This window comes from Erinaceus europaeus, chromosome 12, assembly GCF_950295315.1.
Source record: "Erinaceus europaeus chromosome 12, mEriEur2.1, whole genome shotgun sequence".
NCBI lineage: Eukaryota > Metazoa > Chordata > Mammalia > Eulipotyphla > Erinaceidae > Erinaceus > Erinaceus europaeus.
The window spans coordinates 52,084,147-52,103,461 of NC_080173.1; the positions used below are offsets into that span (position 1 = coordinate 52,084,147).

The 19,315-nt window shown below is 51.6% G+C and overlaps 1 protein-coding gene across 2 annotated transcripts; it reads right to left on the bottom strand.

Moving 5' to 3' along the window:
• Nucleotides 1-259: 259 nt before the first annotated feature.
• Nucleotides 260-17,962, bottom strand: OSBPL7 (oxysterol binding protein like 7). 2 transcript variants are annotated; one of them, XM_007530010.3, is made up of 23 exons: nt 17,673-17,962; nt 15,859-16,013; nt 15,605-15,730; nt 15,379-15,432; nt 14,954-15,067; nt 14,502-14,612; nt 14,255-14,372; nt 10,580-10,683; nt 10,168-10,260; nt 9,947-10,079; nt 9,769-9,863; nt 9,529-9,624; nt 7,972-8,109; nt 7,324-7,417; nt 6,379-6,626; nt 6,066-6,203; nt 4,366-4,429; nt 4,180-4,258; nt 2,164-2,308; nt 1,915-2,059; nt 1,702-1,828; nt 1,395-1,517; nt 260-1,249 (listed from the first exon to the last, which is right to left on the bottom strand). In XM_007530010.3, exons 2-23 carry the CDS (start codon nt 15,931-15,933, stop codon nt 1,141-1,143), a joined length of 2,529 nt encoding a protein of 842 aa, XP_007530072.1. In that variant the 5' UTR covers nt 15,934-16,013; nt 17,673-17,962; the 3' UTR covers nt 260-1,140. The 2 variants fall into 2 exon arrangements, with proteins under 2 accessions (XP_007530072.1, XP_060059617.1); XM_060203634.1 differs by lacking the exon at nt 15,379-15,432.
• Between the last annotated feature and the right edge of the window lie 1,353 nt (nt 17,963-19,315).

The following is a 19,315-nucleotide window of genomic DNA, read 5'->3' on the forward strand; positions in this document are numbered from 1 at the left end:
AGGGATTCATGTGCCCATGACACTTCCATTGTGCAGCTTCCTTGAACCTGATTTTTTCATCTGAAGGTTTGGAGAGAGAGAAAGAAAGAGAGAGAGAACGAGCAGATGGAGGAGAGACACCACAGCATCACACCATCATCCATGAAGCTCCCGTGTGGTGTCGTGAGACCCAGGGTCCCCCACACAGTGAGGGGTGTATCCTACCATCTGAGCCATCTTCTCACCACTTGGACATGGTTTTGAAAGAATGATCAAGGGCCAAAGTTCAGGACAGTCTTTATTGGAGCTTGGAACGCCATAGCAGTTCACCTTGATCAGAGGCAGACTGTGCAAAATGAGCAGCAACAGTGGCTGGCACCCAGCAGGGCGACATCTGGGCTACACTGGGAATCCCGCTCGCCTGCGAGCGGCACACAAGCACACATACATACACACACATACACATTGTCCTACACAAACACACTCGTGCACACACACTCCTGGTGAGGCTGAGGTCAGGTGCCTGGTGTGCTCAGTCTGTTCCCCATCTCTCGGAGAGGCCTGGTTGGCTTTGAGGGGATCCACTGAGCTGAGATCAAAGGAAATCACTTGAGGACCAAGGAAGGAGCTAGAAGCTGCAGGCGTTTTGCAGTTTGGGAGAAGGGGACCCAAGAGGGTGGGCGAGGCTACCAGGGACCAAGCAGAGGGAGCTCCGCTGAGCTGTAGCTGAGATGATGCTGGAGACAGGGGATAGGACAGGGGTCAAGGAAGAAAAGGCTATCTCCTTCCCTTCACACATCCAACCTCATAGCTGGGCATAGGAAGCCTGGGGAGCATCAAGGGGTCCCCCGTGTCCTAGGAAGGCACTGAAATGGGGAACAGATCCTGCAGAGCCCGGCGTCTCCCCCAAGTACACCAGTGATGACAGGAACGGGGAAGACAGAGGAAGAAGGGTCTTACATGCCAGTTGTCTGGGGCAATGAGACTAGGAGGAGCATGGATTCTGAGATGCAGCCCCTCTGGCCAGCAGAGGGGAGAGGGTCAGAGCTAGAGCTATCCCGTGAGTCTTCAGGGCAGAGTGAGGGAGCCTTGCCTCGCCCATGTGTCCATGAGAGGGTGGAGGCAGGTGCAAAGCCAGAGTCCCCTGCCCCACGGCCAGGGCTACCAGAGCACTGCTCCATCCAGGCTCCCATAGCCCGGCTCAGCCCGCAGCCGCCAATACGTGTTGTTGGTCACCCACCACTCCTTCCCGCTGCTGTCCGTCTGCCGCCTGGGGAAAGATAGCCGTAAGGGGGTGGAGATGGGAGTGGGGGAGAAGACCAGGTCCCAGGACACTGCCCCACTTAAACCAGAAAGGGCTAGAGGCAGGAGGAGAGGAGCCAGGTGCAGAGAGCCCGGGCAGAGGGCACAGGTACCTGAAGAAGCGAGCCTGGTGGACGATGTTGTTTTCCTCCATCACTTTTCGCCTGTCACGCTGAAGCTGCTCGATCCTCCTCTTCTGGGCCTCGGCTGCCTGTATGTTCCCCTCTTCCAGGTACCTGAACATCCAGACTGCTTAGTTAAACAACCCCCCTCAGGGATTCCCCCAAATCAAGTCTTCTGCTCCCTTCTAGCTCTGCCCCAACACAGGTAACACAGGGAAAGAAGGACTCAATGCCAGCTCTGCTTGGAACCCCCCTCCTGGCAGGTCACTCCCAGGAGTGACCACTGCCTGGTACTGACCTCTGGTCTGGCCGGAGGCGTGTGTCGGTGGAAGGCAGCGACCGTTTCAGCTCTGACGTCAGCTCATTCAGCTCCAAGGCAAACTGAGTGAAGCCGAAGTTTCGCTCATGGTTTGGGGGCATTGAGTCTAGGGGGAAAGACAGGGTCTGGGGCAGGTGGACTGTGCCATAGCTACCCCTGCCCCTGCCTGGCCCTACCATTCACCCCACTTACTGGGTTTCCAGACACACTGGCCACTGGGTGGGGGTCCCCGGTACAGGCCCTCGGTCCACTTCCCAAACAGGCGGTGGAGGACCCGGCCACTGCGGCTGAAAACGGCACCCTGCACCTCATGGATGTTGGAGCTCCAGTACTTGGCCTGGGGGCAAAAGGGGTGGGGGGGGGGCTCAGGGAGGCAACCCTTCCCCTTCCCAGGGGCAAGTTGCTAGGAGTGGGTGGGAGTGGTCACTCTGGCGTGCACACCTTACAGAAGGTGATCTTGCAGTGGCAGGAGCTGTCCTGGGTGTTCCGGATAAGCACCTCCCCGTAGTGCTCGATCCAGCGCTGCCCACTGAGAATGTTGTGGATGCAGGAGGTCACCTTGTTCCACTCAAAATGGTCCCCGAACCTGAGCAGGACAGAGCATGAGGGGTGGGCAGCAGTGGGCCCAGGGAAGTAGCTGCGCCTCTGAGCTGGGAGCATCTCTCTGCCTGGAGCAGGTGGGGGGCGGGGAGGAAACTGTGCTGTGAAGGATGCAGAGCAGAATGCATTCAATTTACCTGTCTCCATTCATTGTCGAAGCTCCTCAGTGATGGAGCCTAGGAGGTGGCACTGCGGATAAACCATTGGACTCTCAAGTATGAGGCCCTGAGTTCAATCCCTGGCATGGAATGCCACAGTGATGCTATGCTCCTTTCTCTTTCTCCCTCTCATAAATAAATAAGAAAATATTTATTTATTTATTTACTAACAATTTACTAGCTCTGGCTTATGGTAGGACTGGGGACTGAACCTTAGGTATGAAAGTCTTTTTGTATAACCATTATGCTATCTCCTAAGCCCATAAATAAATCTTTTTTTTTTCTTAAAGGGATTGGGGAGACAGTATAATGGTTATGCAAAAAGTCTTTCATGCTTGAGGCTCTGAGGTCCCAGGTTCAATCCCCAGCACCACCATAAGTCAGAACTAGCAGTGCTCTGATATCACTCTTTGTAACTTTTTCTATATATCTCATATAAAAATTAATTTAAAAAATTAATTGAAAAAAAAGCTTCTGAATATCTCAGTCTAGAGACAAAAGCAAAGACAGGTTTCAGGTGTCATATATTTCTCCACTCACCCCCTCTCTCTATGAAATACTATTCCTCTTAATTAAAATGCAAGACCTAGGGGCTGTTGGGACATCTCACCAGGTAGGGCACCTGTCTTACCATGCACATGGCCCAGGTTTAAGTCTCACAGTACAGGGGGAAGTTCTGGTGCTGTGGTGTCTCTCTCTTTCTCTAACTGTCTCTATCTCAATGAAAACGCAGCCTGGGAGTGGTAAAATCACACACGCACAAGGACCCTGCTCATTAAGGGAGTCGTTGGTAGCGCAGCCAGTTAAGCGCAGGTGGCGCAAAGCACAAGGACCGGCATAAGGATCCCGGTTCGAACCCCGGCTCCCCACCTGCAGGGGAGTCGCTTCACAGGCGGTGAAGCAGGTCTGCAGGTGTCTGTCTTTCTCTCCCTCCTCTGTCTTCCCCTCCTCTCTCCATTTCTCTCTGTCCTATCCAACAATGATGACACCAATAACAACAACAACAATAACTACAACAACAACAACAACAAAAAAAAAAACAAGGGCAACGAAAAGGAATATATATTTTTAGAAAAAAATTTTTAAAAAAGTAAAAAGAAAAGCAGGCCCAAGGCTTAGAAGCATCCTTTTTGCTGCTTATATAACTTAAGTGGCAGAACCAAGACCTCCAGGCAGGGCTTAAGTCCTCCATCAATAACCAGAGTCATCTTCCCCACTCCACAGTGACCCTCAGGTGAGCAAGTCTCTGTTCTTCTCTGGCTGTAGAATTCTCACCTATATAAGCTAAGTGAGGGGATTTCAAAAGTGGCTTGTGGTCAATTCATTTTGAAATTCATTTAGAGGTGTGTGTGTGTGTGTGTGTGTAGAGAGAGGTGTATGTGTGAACAGTATGTGTATGACAGGTATGTGTGTGAGATGAGTGTGTATGTGTGTGTGCTAGCTTGGAGTCTTAAATGCATTTCTTTCTGTGAGTCATGGTCAAAAAAGAAGTGTGAAAGCTACTGGATCAGATGACCTCAGCGAGCTTTCCTTCACCTTTCTCCCTCAGTCGCTCCACCATTCTGAGCTTTTTCACCTTTCTTACAGCAAGTGCTGTAAATATAGGTGCAAAATGTGCAGGCTGCCCTCCCCCAAGCAGAGTCCCACCCAGCCTCTCCACCCCATCCCTAGCCTGGGGCTGGCATTCGGCAACATTCACCTGGGCAGGCTGACATTGACTGTCCCCACAGGCACTATCTCCAGGGATTTGCCCCAGAACTTGTTCTTCCACTTCATATCTGGAGTTGGGTTGGGAGAGGAACAAGGACAGCAGAGATAAGACCAGAGGGTGTACCGGCTGGGTCCCCACTCCCCCTTTGCCCCAAGGCCCACACCCCACACCTACCTTGCCAGAAGATGAAGTTCTCAGACTCTGCATGGCATGCCGAGATGGGGGGGTGGTGGGAGACCTTAATGAACAGAGGTATCTTGAGGCTGTCCCTGAGATCCTGGGGGTCTGCTCTTGACCAAAAATTTGTACTACTCTCACCCAAAGTTCCTAGGCTTTCTCTGAAATCTTTCTCAGGAAGCCGGTGGCACTTCCCTAAGTCCCAGGGGCCATCCCTCCTCCCTTCTCACTCCCCTCAGAGTCCCCTCACCTGCCTTGCCCAGTCTGTGACCACCACCTGCCATCTTATCTTGTGACTCCCTGATGTGTCTTCTCTGAGGAGCATGAGGCCCACATGACCCAAGGCCCACTGGACACCTCCCCTCAGAAACCAAGTGCATGTGGACGAATGGTGGTTCTAATTTGGCCCCCTTCTTCATACATTCTCCATCTTGCTAACTGGTGCCAAGCATCTACCAAATCCACACCCCCAACAGAAATCTGAGGCCACCCCAGATATCTGCCTCTCATCAACATCTCCCCACCCCTCACTCAGGACATCGTGTTGACCACTGTCAAGGCCAAGACATAAACAGCTTTTGAAGCCAAAATCCACCTAGTCTAGATGCCAGAATCTAAGTGCAGAGCCTCCTCACTCTTCAGGAGATGAGCAAAAAGGTCTCCTAATGGCCTCCTCTGACCCGGCCAACACCACCACCAGAGTGGTTTTAGAAAGCACTATTCTGAGCATGTCACTGCTGTTTAAAACCCAGTAATCACTCCCCATGACCTTCAGAATGAAAAACCAACAACAAAACCCTCCTAACTCACCTGCAGGGCTCCTTAGAATCTGGCCCCGCCTTGTCTTTCAACTCAGTTTCTACCTCTTCCCAAATCTGCCCCACCTTTCCTTCACACAGTCTGGAACATTCCACCTTCTTCACTCATCTAACTCAGCATTCAAGATGTGGCTCAAGGAAGATAGCACAGCAATTAAGGCAATAAACAGATTCTCATGCCTAAGACACTGAACCTGAGGTCCTAGGTTCAATTCGAGCCATCACTGGTGAAAAAGAAAAGAAAAAAAAAAAAAGATGGAGAAGGAAAGGAAATGAACAAATAAGATGTAGTTGGGGGGAGATGATCTCCCAGAGCAGGTGTAGGAAATGTCTGACCTAAGGGCCATATACATTTGCTCTGGCCCTGCCAAGGAAACCTGGGGCTCAAAATTCAATAAATCTAGGAGCGACATTCAACGCTCGTTTTTAAATGTTGATGATTTTGCATGAACTGCAAATGACATTATATATATCCAGGGTGAGGGAGATAGTATAATGGCTATGCAAAAGGCTTCCATTCCTGAGGCTCCAAAGTCCCAGGTTCAATCTTCCACACCACCATAAGCCAGAGCTGAGCAGTGCTCTGGTAACTAACTAAATAAATCTCCAGATGACCTTAGGCAGACAAAAAGGTTCCCTCCCCCATCCTCAAGCAAACCTTCCCAGGTGGAGCTGAATAACCTCCTATGAGTCCATGGTCCCAGTTCTAGAACAGAGCACAGTGCCTCCTAGCTTCAAGTCAGCCTCCCGCTCTAAGTGGGGAAGTGCTCCATTGGGAACCCTCACCACCTCCAGCTCATTTATAGCCCCTGGCACAGAGTGCCAGGGCTGCCCTGCCCCGGCCACCCAGAGGCCAGCCCTCTCCCCGGGCATCCACACCTGCTCACTAATGAAGCGAAAACCTCTGTCTGGCCGCTCGCACTCATAGGTCTCCCCCAGGACAGGGTTGAAGGGTTTGCAGCCTGCTCGGTAGTACGTGGAGGAGTAGGCAGAGACAGCAAAGGCGGCGATGTACACCTGCAGGAGGAAGACAGGGGGGCTCGCGCTAGGGGTGGAGATGGAGGGCGAGAGAAGGGGCTTAAAAGCTGGACTCCTGGGTGTAACTTGAGCAGCAGTTGCAGCCGCAGGGAACTGTCCAGCCAGAGTTTTCTGGGAGGCTGGGCCCAAGGGAGAGAAAGCAGTGGGCCGGTACCATGCGCTCGCAGGGGTCTGTGGTGCGGCTGGCCTGGTCCAGCAGGCTGCTGTACTCCAGCTCCTCGCAGAGCCGCTGCAGAGTGTTGAGGGGCTCGTTGAGCTGCACCGGCATCGACACCTTTGACAGGTCCTTGCCAATGTTGTTCCGTAGTATGTTCCACAGGCTCACATCGGTCCCAGGTCCACTGGCTGCAGGCAGGCATCTGCGGCGGGGTGGGCCTGCAGCTCGCCCTGGAACACAACCCCCTGGGCCCACCCCAACCATGTCACTCTCCCTCAGGGCACCAGCAGCCAGACATAGCAGCCCCATAGGCCAGCCTCCCACCCCAGCCCCCATCCAGCTATCTTCAATTCCTGAAGGGCTTCTAGTTAGTTAAGCTTATTCCCAAGCCCCAGCCTCAGAGAGACAGTTCCCACAGCCATCACCTCTACACCCAAGGGCCCCTTCCTGAGTCTCCACCCTCATCTTTATTTCCTTTTATCAGTGCAGAAACTGATGTTAGGATGCAGATTGTTCACTGCATTGTAAAATTTTTTAATTACGATTATTTGTTAAGTTTTTAGAGGCAGAGAGAAATGGAGAAAGTAGTGTAATAGAGAGGGAAAGACAAAAAACCACCTGCTTGTGAAGCTATCCCCCTTCAGGTGGGGACCAGGAGCTTGAACCCTGGTCCTTACACATAGTAATGTGTGTAACCAACCATATGCACCACTGGCCGGCCCATGTTCAGCCCACTTTACAAATTAGGAAACAACCTTAAGGGTAAAATGCTGAACTGCTCTGGACAGACCTCAGCTTAGCTTCCTCACTTCAGGTCACCTCTGGAACCAGCATCTAAAGTTGTTAGCCCACTAGTCACCACAAGGGACTGTCTCTCTAAGGAGCCCTGGACCATGGACCATGATCATTTCTCTGCCCACCTCAGCCCTTCCCTGTGTGCACCTTTCTGACAGGGTTCGGTTCCTCTGAGATCCAGCACCTCCTCAGACAGGCTGGTGGTAATTTCACTGGTGCATGACTCCTCCTCCTCTGAGCCCTGGGCCAGGACAGATAATAGGCCAGGCAGCTGAGCAGTGCCCAGGGCCTGGCAAGACTCTGTCCAGCTAGTCTTTTGATGGGAGTGGGGGTGCTGAGACCTAAGAGCCAAACTTTGAGCCTGGCGTCACTGAGTGAGCCCTGCCACTTTGAGAGGGTGAAGGTCTGGTCCTACACCCAAGGGGAGAAAGCTCAGGGACTTGGCCAGACAGAAAGGAGAGGAGCCTGGAGACTATTGAGATGTGGGGCCAGGGGTGGGTGGGGTCAAAGGAGCATCAAGGCTAAAGGGGAGTCATGGGAAGATGATGGAGGTAGAGGTGAGGCGGCAATCTCACTGGAGAACCCAGTGGGGACAAAGACTGTCAAACTGAAAGAAGGGTCTCCAGCAGAGATTGCTGTGCAGAGCCACACAAACCCAGCCTGGATGTGTCCCCAGAGAGGCCAACTGAGCTGGTTAGAAAGGGTTGGAGAATCTGCAGATTGCAATCTCCTTGGACCCCACACCTCTGCACCCAGGGTAACCTCCCATCTCAACCTGCTTCCTTCCTCCCTCACCTCATTCTCAGAAGAGCTGGCAGACAGGAGAACCTCACAGGCATCAAAGAACTCTGTGTGGGAATCGGCGAGGGACAAGATACTGCTCTGGGAAAGTTGGGGTGTCAATTCTCGCCCCTTCATGTACAGAGCTTCTTGCTGTGGGAACAGGATGGTGTCAGGCCCTGGAGGCTAAGTGGGGAGTCAGGCTGGGGTCCCTCTGGCCCAACAGTTCCCTGGGTTGGAAGCATAATCAGAGCCTTTGCCGTTAGAGTCCTGCCGAGCAGGAGAAGATGCAAGGGAGCAGGCCTAGTGGGGTGAGCACTGGCCTGGGAACAAGGACAGGTGGGTTACATGACTGCTTCCAAGGTAATGAACCTGAGCTGTTTTGTTTCCTTGTTTGTTTTCGTTTTGTTTCTTTTCTTTTTTCTTTCTTTTTTTTTTTTTTTTGCCTCCAGGGTTATTGATGGGCTTGGTGCCTGCACCATGAATCCACTGCTCCTGGAAGCTATTTTCTTCCCTTTTGTTGTCCTTGTTTTATCATTGTTGTGGTTATTATTGTTGTTGTTGTTGTTGTTGTTGGATAGGACATATAGAAATGGAGAGAGAAGGGGAAGACAGAGAGGGGGAGAGAAAGATAGACACCTGTAGACCTGCTTCACCAAACAACCCCCCTGCAGGTAGGGATCCGGGAGCTCGAACCAGGAACCTTACACCAGTCCTTGCACTTCACGCCATGTGCGCTTAACACGCTGTGCTACTGCCTGACCCAAGTTTTGTTTCATTATTTATTTATTTATTCCCTTTTGTTGCCCTCGTTTTTTTGTTATTGATGTTGTCATTGTTGGATAGGACAGAAAGAAATGGAGAGAGGAGGGGAGACAGAGAGGGGAAGAGAAAGATAGATACCTGCAGACCTGCTTCACCGCCTATGAAGCGACCCCTCTGCGGGTGGGGAGCCAGGGCTCGAACCGGGATCCTTGCGCTTTGTGCCACCTGCACTTAACCTACTGCGCTACCGCCTAACTCTCTTTGTTTCATTTTTTAACCAAAGTAGTTCTCAGCTCTGGTTTATGAGTGGTATAGGGAGCTGAACCTGGGACCTTTTGTGCCTTAGGCACAAAAGGTTAAGTCTTTTTGCTTAACCATTATGCTGTTTCCCTAGCTCCAGTCCTTGGTATTAACCCAGTCATCCCTGACACCTGTCCTATGAGGTAAATACAATTATTACCCTCAACTGACAGATTAGGACACTGAGGCTCAGAGGCCTAAAGCCAGCATAGAGTCCCAGCTTACTCAGTTCATAAGTGCAGGAGACTGGGTTCATCAGTTATAGTCCTTGAATCTCAACTTCCTCATCTATAAACTTGAGGGTAAGAGTCACTGCCTCCTAGGGCTCTGGGATGAAGGGAAAAGCTCTCCACATACTGGGAAGAAGGAATGAAGCAAGAGATCAGGTAAGGTTGGTTCTCAAAGTTGCAACAGAGCCTGGCATTCCCAGCTCCAGCCCCTTTCCCTTCCTGGTGCCTGTATTTCTGCTGAAGAAGGAAAGGGTCCCCAAACCAGCCAGGCTCTTACCTCCTCAGGGTTGAGGGAACTGAAGGAGTCTGCAGTGGTGTCCGAGGAAACAGAGAGTGAGTGGAGTCTCTGGGGGCCTGCTGAGACCTCAGAGACCTGCAGAGTGAGGGGAAGGAGTGGACTCTACAGGGCCTGCCTGTGCCAATCACTCTTGCCCCAGGCCCAGGGCTGCTGTCACCCCACCCCAACCCTTGGCCTGCAATCCCAAGACTCACCAGCCACCCTGTCCCCAAGTCTTACCCCCATCCTTGGCATTTCAGAGCCGTGGTGCAGGTCCCCGAGTCGGTCCCGCTCATTGGTGAGGGCAGCCAGGACGCTGCTGAGAGAGCTGTGCACTGTGGGGGCAGGGCAGGCCATCAGGTGACTCTTCCTTGCCTTCCCCTGCCCGCCCCATGCTGGCCCTCTGGCCCACACCTACCCTTCTGGGCCAGGGCCCAGAAACTGCGCTGCAGGTGGGCATAATCTGGGGGTGGCAGCCCTCGGGGCCCCGAAGAGTCCCGAGACTCCAGGTAGCGAGACAGGTTAGGAACAGAGCCATGGAGCCGCCCAACCTATAAGTGAAGGGAAAGGGTGAAGGGGACAGTCTTCTTTAGAGCACCCCACCCCAGGGGGCAGTTGAGGGCCCAGGCCCCACCTCACCCGTCCAATGGTGTCATCCTTGGCAAAGCTCTGTGTGCACCACATGCGGCTGGTTCGTTTCCCCTTCTTGGGTCTCTCTGTGGTCACTGAGGCCTTGAAGGGAGGGGAGAGTGTTTCACTCCCAGACAGGGAAAAGGGGATGCAACTATCGAAGCCAGGAGACAGGCAGAAGTCGAGGGAGGAGGATGCAGAGACCCTAGCGGGCATGTGGGCACAGGAAGAAGGGGTGGCTCCACAGGGGCAGACAGGCACACCCAAGGCAGGAGGAGCCAGGGGAGGGAAGCCACAAGGCAGATGAAGGATGTCCAGGAAACTGCATCAACATGAGAGGAACAGGGGAGCAGCACAAAAAAGTGAGGGGGACAAAAGTAACAAGAGAAAGAAGCTGCCAGAAATTTGTCCACTCCCTTACCTGGTGGGTGGGGATGACAGGGGCTGAAGGGATTCGGTGTAGGGACTCCAGGCTCTGGAGGAGCCTGTGAAGTTCCTGGAGCTTGCCCTGACACTCAGAGAGCTCTGTGAGAGAAATGATGTAGCTGGGGATACGGCTCAACTGGTAGAGCAGCAGATTTTCATGCCCAACATTCCTGGTTTGATCCTTGACACCACATGTATCAGAGTGGTCATAGCTTTTCTCACTCTCCTCTCTTTCTCCCCAACCCTCTCTCAGCCTCATGTTAAGCTCTCATATGTAAAAAATAAAATATTTATTTTGTAGGGAGTCGGGCAGTAGCACAGCGGGTTAAAGCGCACAAAGTGCAAGGACTGATGTAAGGATCCCAGTTCCAGCCCCTGGCTCCCCACCTGCAGGGGAGTCGCTCCACAGGCGGTAAAGCAGGTCTGCAGGTGTCTGTCTTTCTCTTCCCCTCTCTGTCTTCCCCTCCTCTCTCCATTTCTCTCTGTCCTATCCAACAACGACAACATCAATAACAACAATGAAAAACAAGGGCAACAAAAGGGAAAATAAGTAAATATTTAAAAACTATTATATATATATAAATGTCTTTTTGTTTGTTTTGGTTTGGTTTTTTACACCAGAGCACTCACTACTCAGCTCTGTGTTATGGTGGTGCTGGGGTTTGAACCTGGAACTTGTAGTGCCACAGACATGAAAGACTTTTTGCATAATCATTTAACTATCTCCCCAGTCCTAAAAAATAAATAAATAAACAAGTGAGGGGCCAAGTGGTAGCACACCTGGTTAAATGTACACATTATAGTGTGCAAGGACCCAGGTTCAAGTCCATGGTCCCCACCTGCAGGAGGAAAGCTTCATGAGTGGTGAAGTAGGGCTATATATAGGTGCCTCTCAGTCGCCTCCACTCTCTATCTCCCTCTCCCCTCTCAATTTCTCTCTGTTCAATAATAAATTAATTAATTTTAAAGAAGTGACTGTACAAGGCCCTCAACACCGGCTATGCATTCTGAAGTCTATATGTCAGGTTCCCTTCCTCTTCCAAAGACTACCCTAGGCAGTCATGGAACCCTGACATGGCCCCTGCCTCATAAATCCAAATGGTTCTCAGCTCCCGCCTCTGGCCTGGCCTCTATGCTGCCGTAGCTTAACTTCCCTCCTACAGGGCAATAATGGCACAGGCCCCTAGTCCAGAATGGCATACCTTTTCCTGGAGCTTCTCCTCAGGACCTCAACCCCTCCTTCACTGGCACAGAATATGCTCTTCCTTCCTTCCTTCCTCCCTCTCTCCCTTCCTCCCTCTTTCTTTCAAAAGATTTTCTTTTTTTTCTTTTTATTGCCCTTGTTGTTTCATGCTTGTTATGGTTATTTTTGTCGTTTTTGTTCGATAAGACAGAGAGAAATCAGGGCCAGGCAGTGGCGCATCTGGTTAAGCACACACACTACAGTGCGCAAGGAACTGGATTCAAACCCCTGGTCCCCACCTGCAGGGAGAAGTTTGACAGTGGTGAAGCAGGGCTGCAGGTGTCTCTCTGTCTCTCTCTTTCTCTATCTCCTTTGCCCCTCTCAATTTATCTGTCTCTATCCAATAATAAAATTTAAAAAAAAGTTTAAAGGGAGTCGGGCAGTAGTGCAGTGGGTTAAGCATACGTGGTGGCGCAAAGGACAAGGACTGGCATAAGGATCCCGGTTCGAGCCTCCGGCTCCCCACTTGCAGGGGAGTCACTCCACAGGCGGTGAAGCAGGTCTGCAGGTGTCTATCTTTCTCTCCCCCTCTGTCTTCCCCTCCTCTCTCCATTTCTCTCTGTCCTATCCAACAACAATGACATCAACAACAACAATAATAATTACAACAATAAAACAACAAGGGCAACAAAAGGGAGAAAATAAATTTTTTAAAAAGTTTTAAAAAGACAAATTCTTTGTAAAAAAATTTTTAATAAAAAAATAAAGAAATGGAGAGAGGAAGGGAAGACACAGGGGGACAGAAAGATAGACACCTGCAGACCTGCTTCACCTCTTGTGAAGAGACCCCCCCTGCAGGTGGGGAGCCGGGGGCTTGAACTGGGATCCTAATGCCTGTCCTTGCACTGGTCGGTGAGCTTTGCGCCATGTGCACTTAACCTGATGCGCTACCGCCCGACCCCTTCTTTCTTTCCTTCTTACTTTTTCTTTCTCTTTCTATTTTTTCTTTCTTCCTGTCTTTTCTTTTAATTTTTATTTCTTTTTTAATGTTTTTTTTTCTTCGTCACTTTTTTTTTTTGCCTCCAGGGTTATTGCTGGGGCTCGGTGCCTGCACTATGATTGCACTGCTCCTGGAGACTATTTTTTCCCTTTTGTTGCCCTTGTTTGTTGTTGTTGTTATTGCTCTCTTTGTTGTTGGATAGGACAGACAGAAATCAAGAAAGAAGGGGAAGACAGAAAGGGGGAGAAAAATATAGACACCTGGGAGTCGGGCGGTAGCGCAGCGGGTTAAGTGCACTTGGCGCAAAGCACAAGGACCAGAATAAGGATCCTGGTTCGAGCCCCCAGATCCCCACCTGCAGGGGAGTCGCTTCACAAGTGGTGAAGCAGGTCTGCAGGTGTCTATCTTTCTCTCCCCCTCTCTGTCTTCCCCTCCTCTCTCCACTTCTCTCTCTCCTATCCAACAACAAATGATATCAATAACAACAATAATAACTACAACAATAAAACAGATAGGGCAACAAAAGGGAATAAATAAATATAAAAAATAAAAATATATATATATAGACACCTGCAGACCTGCTTCACCACCTGTGAAGAGACCTCCCTACAGGTGGGGAGCTGGGGGCTTGAACCAGGATCCTTACACCAGTCCTTGCACTTGGCACCGTGTGTGCTTAACCTGCTATGCTACCTCCCAGATCCCTTTATTTTTTAAAAATTTTTTAAGTAGTTTATTTATTTTATTTTTGAGAGAGATGCAGATAGAGAAAAACAAAGAGAAACACCAGAGCACTGCTCAGCTCTGGTTTATAGTGGTGGTGGGGGGTTTGAACCTGGAACTTAGGAGCCTCAGGCATGAGAGTCTCTTTGCATAACCATTAGGTTACCTACCCCCACTCCTCCCCTTTGTTTTTTTTAAATTTTTTTTTTTTTTTTTTTTTTTTAGTATTTATTTATGAGAAAGATAGGAGAGAAAGAACCAGATATCATTCTGGTACATGTGCTGCCAGAGATTGAACTCAGGACCTCAATGCTTTACCCACTGTGCCACCTTCCAGACCACTCTTTCACTTTTTAGAGAGTGAGACACTGTGGCACTAAAGAAGTAGCACTCCCATATAACATCTCCCATATGGAAGCAGGATTTGAACCTGGGTCAGGTACCTTGCAACACAGGTACCCTCCCAGCTGAGCTATCTCCCTGACCCCTGTATATTTCTTTTCATGAGCCCCAGCCTTCAGAGTATCAGTCTTTGTGTAGGTTCCCAGAACATAAGCACCATTATCCTCTGGAATACTGGGCTCCCCAGAGAAGGACTTGTATAAATCCGATCAACTTAGAGGCAAAAGTCGCTCCCCTCCTTGGATGGGGCCCCTGATGCAGAGATGGAAGTAACACTTCCTCCTCCTGGTGACTGATGATGCCACCTAGCATGGGCGTGTGTGTGTGTGTGTGTGTGTGTGTGTGTGTATAGGGGGGCTCACCATGAGAGCAGCGGTCTAGCCCGTCACTGTCCCTCAGCCAGGAAGACACTTTCTCCCGAGGTCCAAGCCCAGGTAGAGCTGACGTATTGCCTGCTGCTGGGAGCTGGGCACCAGGGACCTGTGGGTGAGCCAGGGGTCAGGAAAAAAAAAAAAAAAAGCCTGCCTGCTACCCCAGGTCTCACAGTTCCTTGAAGCAAAGCCCCCTGAGACCGCACATCACCTACCCCCACCCCAGAACCCATACTACCTTCCAGTGAGTGGTGCTGGGCAATGGACCTCGAGGCATGTCCAGGCGCTGGGCCAAGCGGTGGGCACGCAACTGAGTCACCCAGCTCTGGAACAGGTCCTGGGATTTGATCTGCAGAGGAAATGGAGAAGGGGTGGGAGGGATGGGGGAGTAAAGGGACAGCTTTTCAGGGATAAGAAGTCAGGCCATTGTGGTTCCAAAGCAAGTGTAGTCTCTTCCTACAGCACCCGGCTTATGCAAAGACCCAGCTTTGTTAAACACAGAGTGCTATGCTCTGGGTCTAGTCACACAAAATCACCACCAGTAGTTTGCCTCTGGCTACTGTGTGTGATAAAAACACTGTCAGACTCAGGGACAGATATCCCCCACTCCATGACCCTGCAAGGTCATGGGTGCAATAGTGCCTCTGCCAAGCTAGGGAAAACCCTGCCATTTAATTCCAAGGATGTCACCTTGAGATGGTAGATGTTGTCTTCAGTGTCAAGGTCTATGCGTTGGGCCTTCTTGTTGATGGACATGACAGACAGTCGGACGTCAATGGAACCATGGAGCTTCCCCTTGGTGATCTGTGGTGGAGTTTTGGTGGGACAAAGAGAGGTTAGATTTAGGCTCCTATGGTCACAGAGCCATTCCAGGCCTCAGACCAGGCAGCAGGTTCACCCTCACAAGTCACAGTATTAGCAGGGACCTGTCACGGGGCACCTCACTATGCCACGTCACATTCTGAACTCAAGAGGGGCCTGCTCAGGACCTGACATGTAGCAAATGATGTACCCAGGACTGGACCCTGTTCTGAAACCTGCCAGAAATCCACACCCAGTCCAGGGCACTTGGGGGCCAGGCCCCTCCCACGACCTCCAATCAGGTCCTGACTTACATCTTGCCGAGTGGTTGCATAGTGAAGGATCCCATCCTCCAGCACAAAGTACCTCTGTGACGTGGCCAGGAAAAACAGGTCCCAAGGGTGCCGAGGGGAAAGTATGGGGAAGAGAATAACCACATACATGGGCTCTGCTTCTCCTTCCTGGCACTTTACCCTGCCAGGCAGCCTCCCCCATCTGGCCCTGAAGCCTTGGCCCCTCCCTTTGCCCTGCCCACCCTACCTTGTGCCAGCCCTTCAGAGGCCACTTCCTCTTCTTGAGCAGGTGCCCTTCCTGCCTCTCAGGCATGATCCTGTCTGCCCCCAGCCTGCCCTGAGGCTCCTCCACCACCTCCCACAGCTCAGAGACCTGTAGTCCAGGGGAGGGGTAAAGGTGGGGGGCTAGGGGAGCTGGTGAGACCACACGCCTGTCTCTCCCCTGTGGAGAGCACCCACCCACCACCAGCACCACCACTGCCTGCTTCCCTACCCTCAGACCTGCTGAGCACTGCTGGACTTGGCGGACTGAGTGCTCTCGGATAGAAAGGGAGGGTCCTTCTCTCGGAAGTCCATGGAGAAGGGGATGGCCACTCAGCGCTTTGGATGTAGAGTTAAGTGGGAGGGGAAGGATGTCACCTTGTCCTTAGAGGATCCTTGAGCAAAAGAGAAACCCCATTAGCACAGACCTGGTCATCACTTTCTCTACCGCCAACCCCCACCCCCCTATCTCACTCCAGATGAGAGCTCCCCAAGCCATCTTCCACTCACTTGCTATGTATTTTCCTGTGTCTGAACCTACCCCTCCGTGGGCGGGAGTCCCTGCCCACACACTACCCTGCAGCCACAGCTCAGAGCGGAAAGCAGTCAGGAGCTTAGAGGAAACCGCGGAAAGTCCTCCTAGCCCCACCTTGGGCACACATTCTCGGGCTCCAGCAAACACTTGGTGCTTTCTCTGGAGGATACCTGGGAGGTGTGTGTGTGTGTGTGTGTGTGTCTGTGTGTGTGTGGGGGGGGGGCGGTAGGGGTGATAATTAGGGCAAGAAAATAAGAAGCTCAAAAAAAGGACAAAAATTCAGAAACTGGACAGGTTCCTCTTCCAGCAGGACCCCTGTATCTCCACCACCATAGACTGAATCCACCATAACTTTATTACAATCCCCCTTCAGCACCCTCAAACCCATCAAACCCAGTTTCCTGACTGAGCTTCATATTCTCTAGTTCTTGGGCTCACTCTTCCCCTTTTCTTCCTTCCTTCCTTCTTTCATTCCTTCCTTCCTTCCTTCCTTCCTCCCTCTCTCCCTCCCTTCCTTCCTCCCTTGTTTCTTTTTTGTTTTTCAACCAGGGCAATGCTCAGTTCTGGTTTATGGTGGTGTTGGATATTGAACCTGGAAACTTGGAGCCTCAGGCATGAAATTCAGTTGCATAACCACTATGCTATCTCCGTAGTCCAGGCTCTTGTTTTCTACATGGGGAAACTGGGGCCTGAGTCAGCCCCTATTTCCCTGTCTCCTCCCATCAACCCCCCCCCCAGAATCCTCACCTTGAATTCTCAGCCCTCTGCTCCCTTCTCCCACCCCCACCCCCAAAAAAAGAAAGGTTTACCATTCCCTCTCTATAATCCCAGTCCTTAGAGCTCCTGCAAGTGCCACCCAATGGTCAGAGTAGGGTCAAGAGTGATGCTGGGGGTGGGAGTAGAGGTGACTATAAACGTGCCCAGGTCCACATGGGTCCTGTAGTAGTGCCAGCAGGCACCCCTGGCACCAGCCCTGGCCATCCTGGCTCCACCAGGAGATTAATAATGCATGAGGCTGTGTGTATGAGAGAAGGGGGAGGGGACTAGAGGGGAAAGGTTGGCCCAAGGCTGGGAACAGCTCAGCTCTGCATGAGGCTAGCAGGTACCTGAGGAGCTAAGGTTAGGAGGGAACAGGGAAGTGATGGGATGGGGTGGTGGGAGGGGGGTTCAGAACAGAAGGGCCCAGGCTACATGAAGCTTCTGGGGTGTCTGTGTGCACGTGTGTGTGTTGGGGATTGGGGGGAGCGTAAACTCCTGCATATGGCCATTGAAAGTTCCCAAACTCTTCTCACGTTTGGGTATTTCTGTGCCCTTTGCCTGGCCCCCAGGGATCCTAACCCCTCACTGCTTGTGGGTGGAGGGGGAGACTCAGTCAGCAGGAGGGTGCGGAGTAGAGACCCAGGTGGGTGTCCCTGCTCCACCTCTGTTTCTACCCGTAGCCCTGGAGGAGCAGACCCAGCTTCAGGTGGGAGGAAGCCCTCTGCAGGAATGTCAGCTGATGCCGGTGCAAGCCCCTTACCTCAGGGTCCATGGACGCCAGTGTACCCTGGCCCGTGTGCCGCGTTGCCTCTGAGTCACTGTCTCAATTCACCCGCTCCCTCCTCAAGGAGCTGAGCAGTGGCAGCAGCTGCTGCAGGAACCAGGAAGGAGACGTTGTCAGAGCCTCCCCTCCAGCCGGATCTCCCTACCTCCCCCTTCCCCGGCCCCTCCTCCTGCCAAGCTCCGGGCAGCCGCTCAGCTCTGCCCCCCTGCTCCCGGGAGGACTCAGGGCTGAGCAAACTTCCTAGCACTGAGGTGGCTTGGGAGTGGGAGAAACAGTTCCCGTTGTTAGATCCCTGAAGAATGGGAAGCTTCTAGCCTCAGGCCATTGAAAGCAAAGGTTTTTTGTTTTTTTTCTTTCTCAGATTAGCATAGCCTTGACCCATTAGCACACGAGGCTATTTCCTTATTGGCCTTCCCCTCTCATTTTACATCTGAAAATAGATTGCAAAATTTGCAGCCAGCACCGGGTATCAGCTTGGTTGATCGGGACAGACTTTCCTCTGGGACCACAGTAGCCAGTGCCAAGAGCACAGAGCAGCACCTCTGCAGTAAGACAAAACCTGAGCCTGAGCCTGAGCCTGGACCAGAAGCAGGCTAGGCAGAACTGAGCACCTTTGCCCTTATTCTGAAGTACTATGTTGTTACTCAGTCCTAGTCAATCGTAAAAACTGCTTTCCTAAGGTTCACAACTCAATTCAAATAAACATGAGACTGACAGCTTCACGTATAACGAAGTTGCTTTCTGGAAAGAAGTGGGTGTTCATTGGTGGGTATTTCCTCTACCTGCTGCGGCACCAGCAGGTAGAGGAAATACGGGGTTCTTGCAACCCATCAATAGCAGGTCACTTCCCCCATCCGTGTTGCCACATGTGGGTCCTGGCTCACCCTGCATCTTTCAGGAGATGCCTCTTCTGCCCCACTCAGAATGGAGATGCTCCATTCAGCATCTCAGTACTGTTCCTGCCACCCCAGGAAGAGGTCATTGTTAGCAACTAACTGGCAGAGTGCTGGGAGCCAGGGAGAATGCTGGGCTGCACTGGCCAGGTCCACTGTGACATCTGGGAGCCTCAAGGGCCTTTTAATTCACTTCATATATTGATAAGCATCCCTGGGCGTATTGCATGAAGCTGGGCACTGTGGGAAGTTGGTTCTGGACCAGGACACAGAAAAGCTGCTGCAGACTATCCATGCCAAGGCAGTGTCTGTCCAGCACTATGAAAACTGTGGTGCTGCTCCAAGTTCCAGAGGAATGCTCAATAGTCCCTCTCCCCACAGCACTCCTATAGCAGCACAGAATATGCTCCAGTCAAGGACAATGCCAAGCTTCCCATTAAACACCCTCTCTCCTTCAATAGGAACTTCTGGCTCCCTGAAATTTAAGAGTTCCAGGTCCCCTCGTTGATCCAGAACCCAGATTTTCCTCCAGCTTTTTTTCTCAGAACCTCCTGAGATATATGAGCTACTGGGAAAAGCCGTCAGTTGCCTTCAGTGGGATATGCATAGAAGAGATGTCATTCATGGGAGTGGTGGCAGGGAGGGACCAGGCTTGGACATTGGAAGAGGAAGGATTTTCTGGGAAGTGAAGTGACAATGAGAGACTGGAAATTAAGTATATAGGGA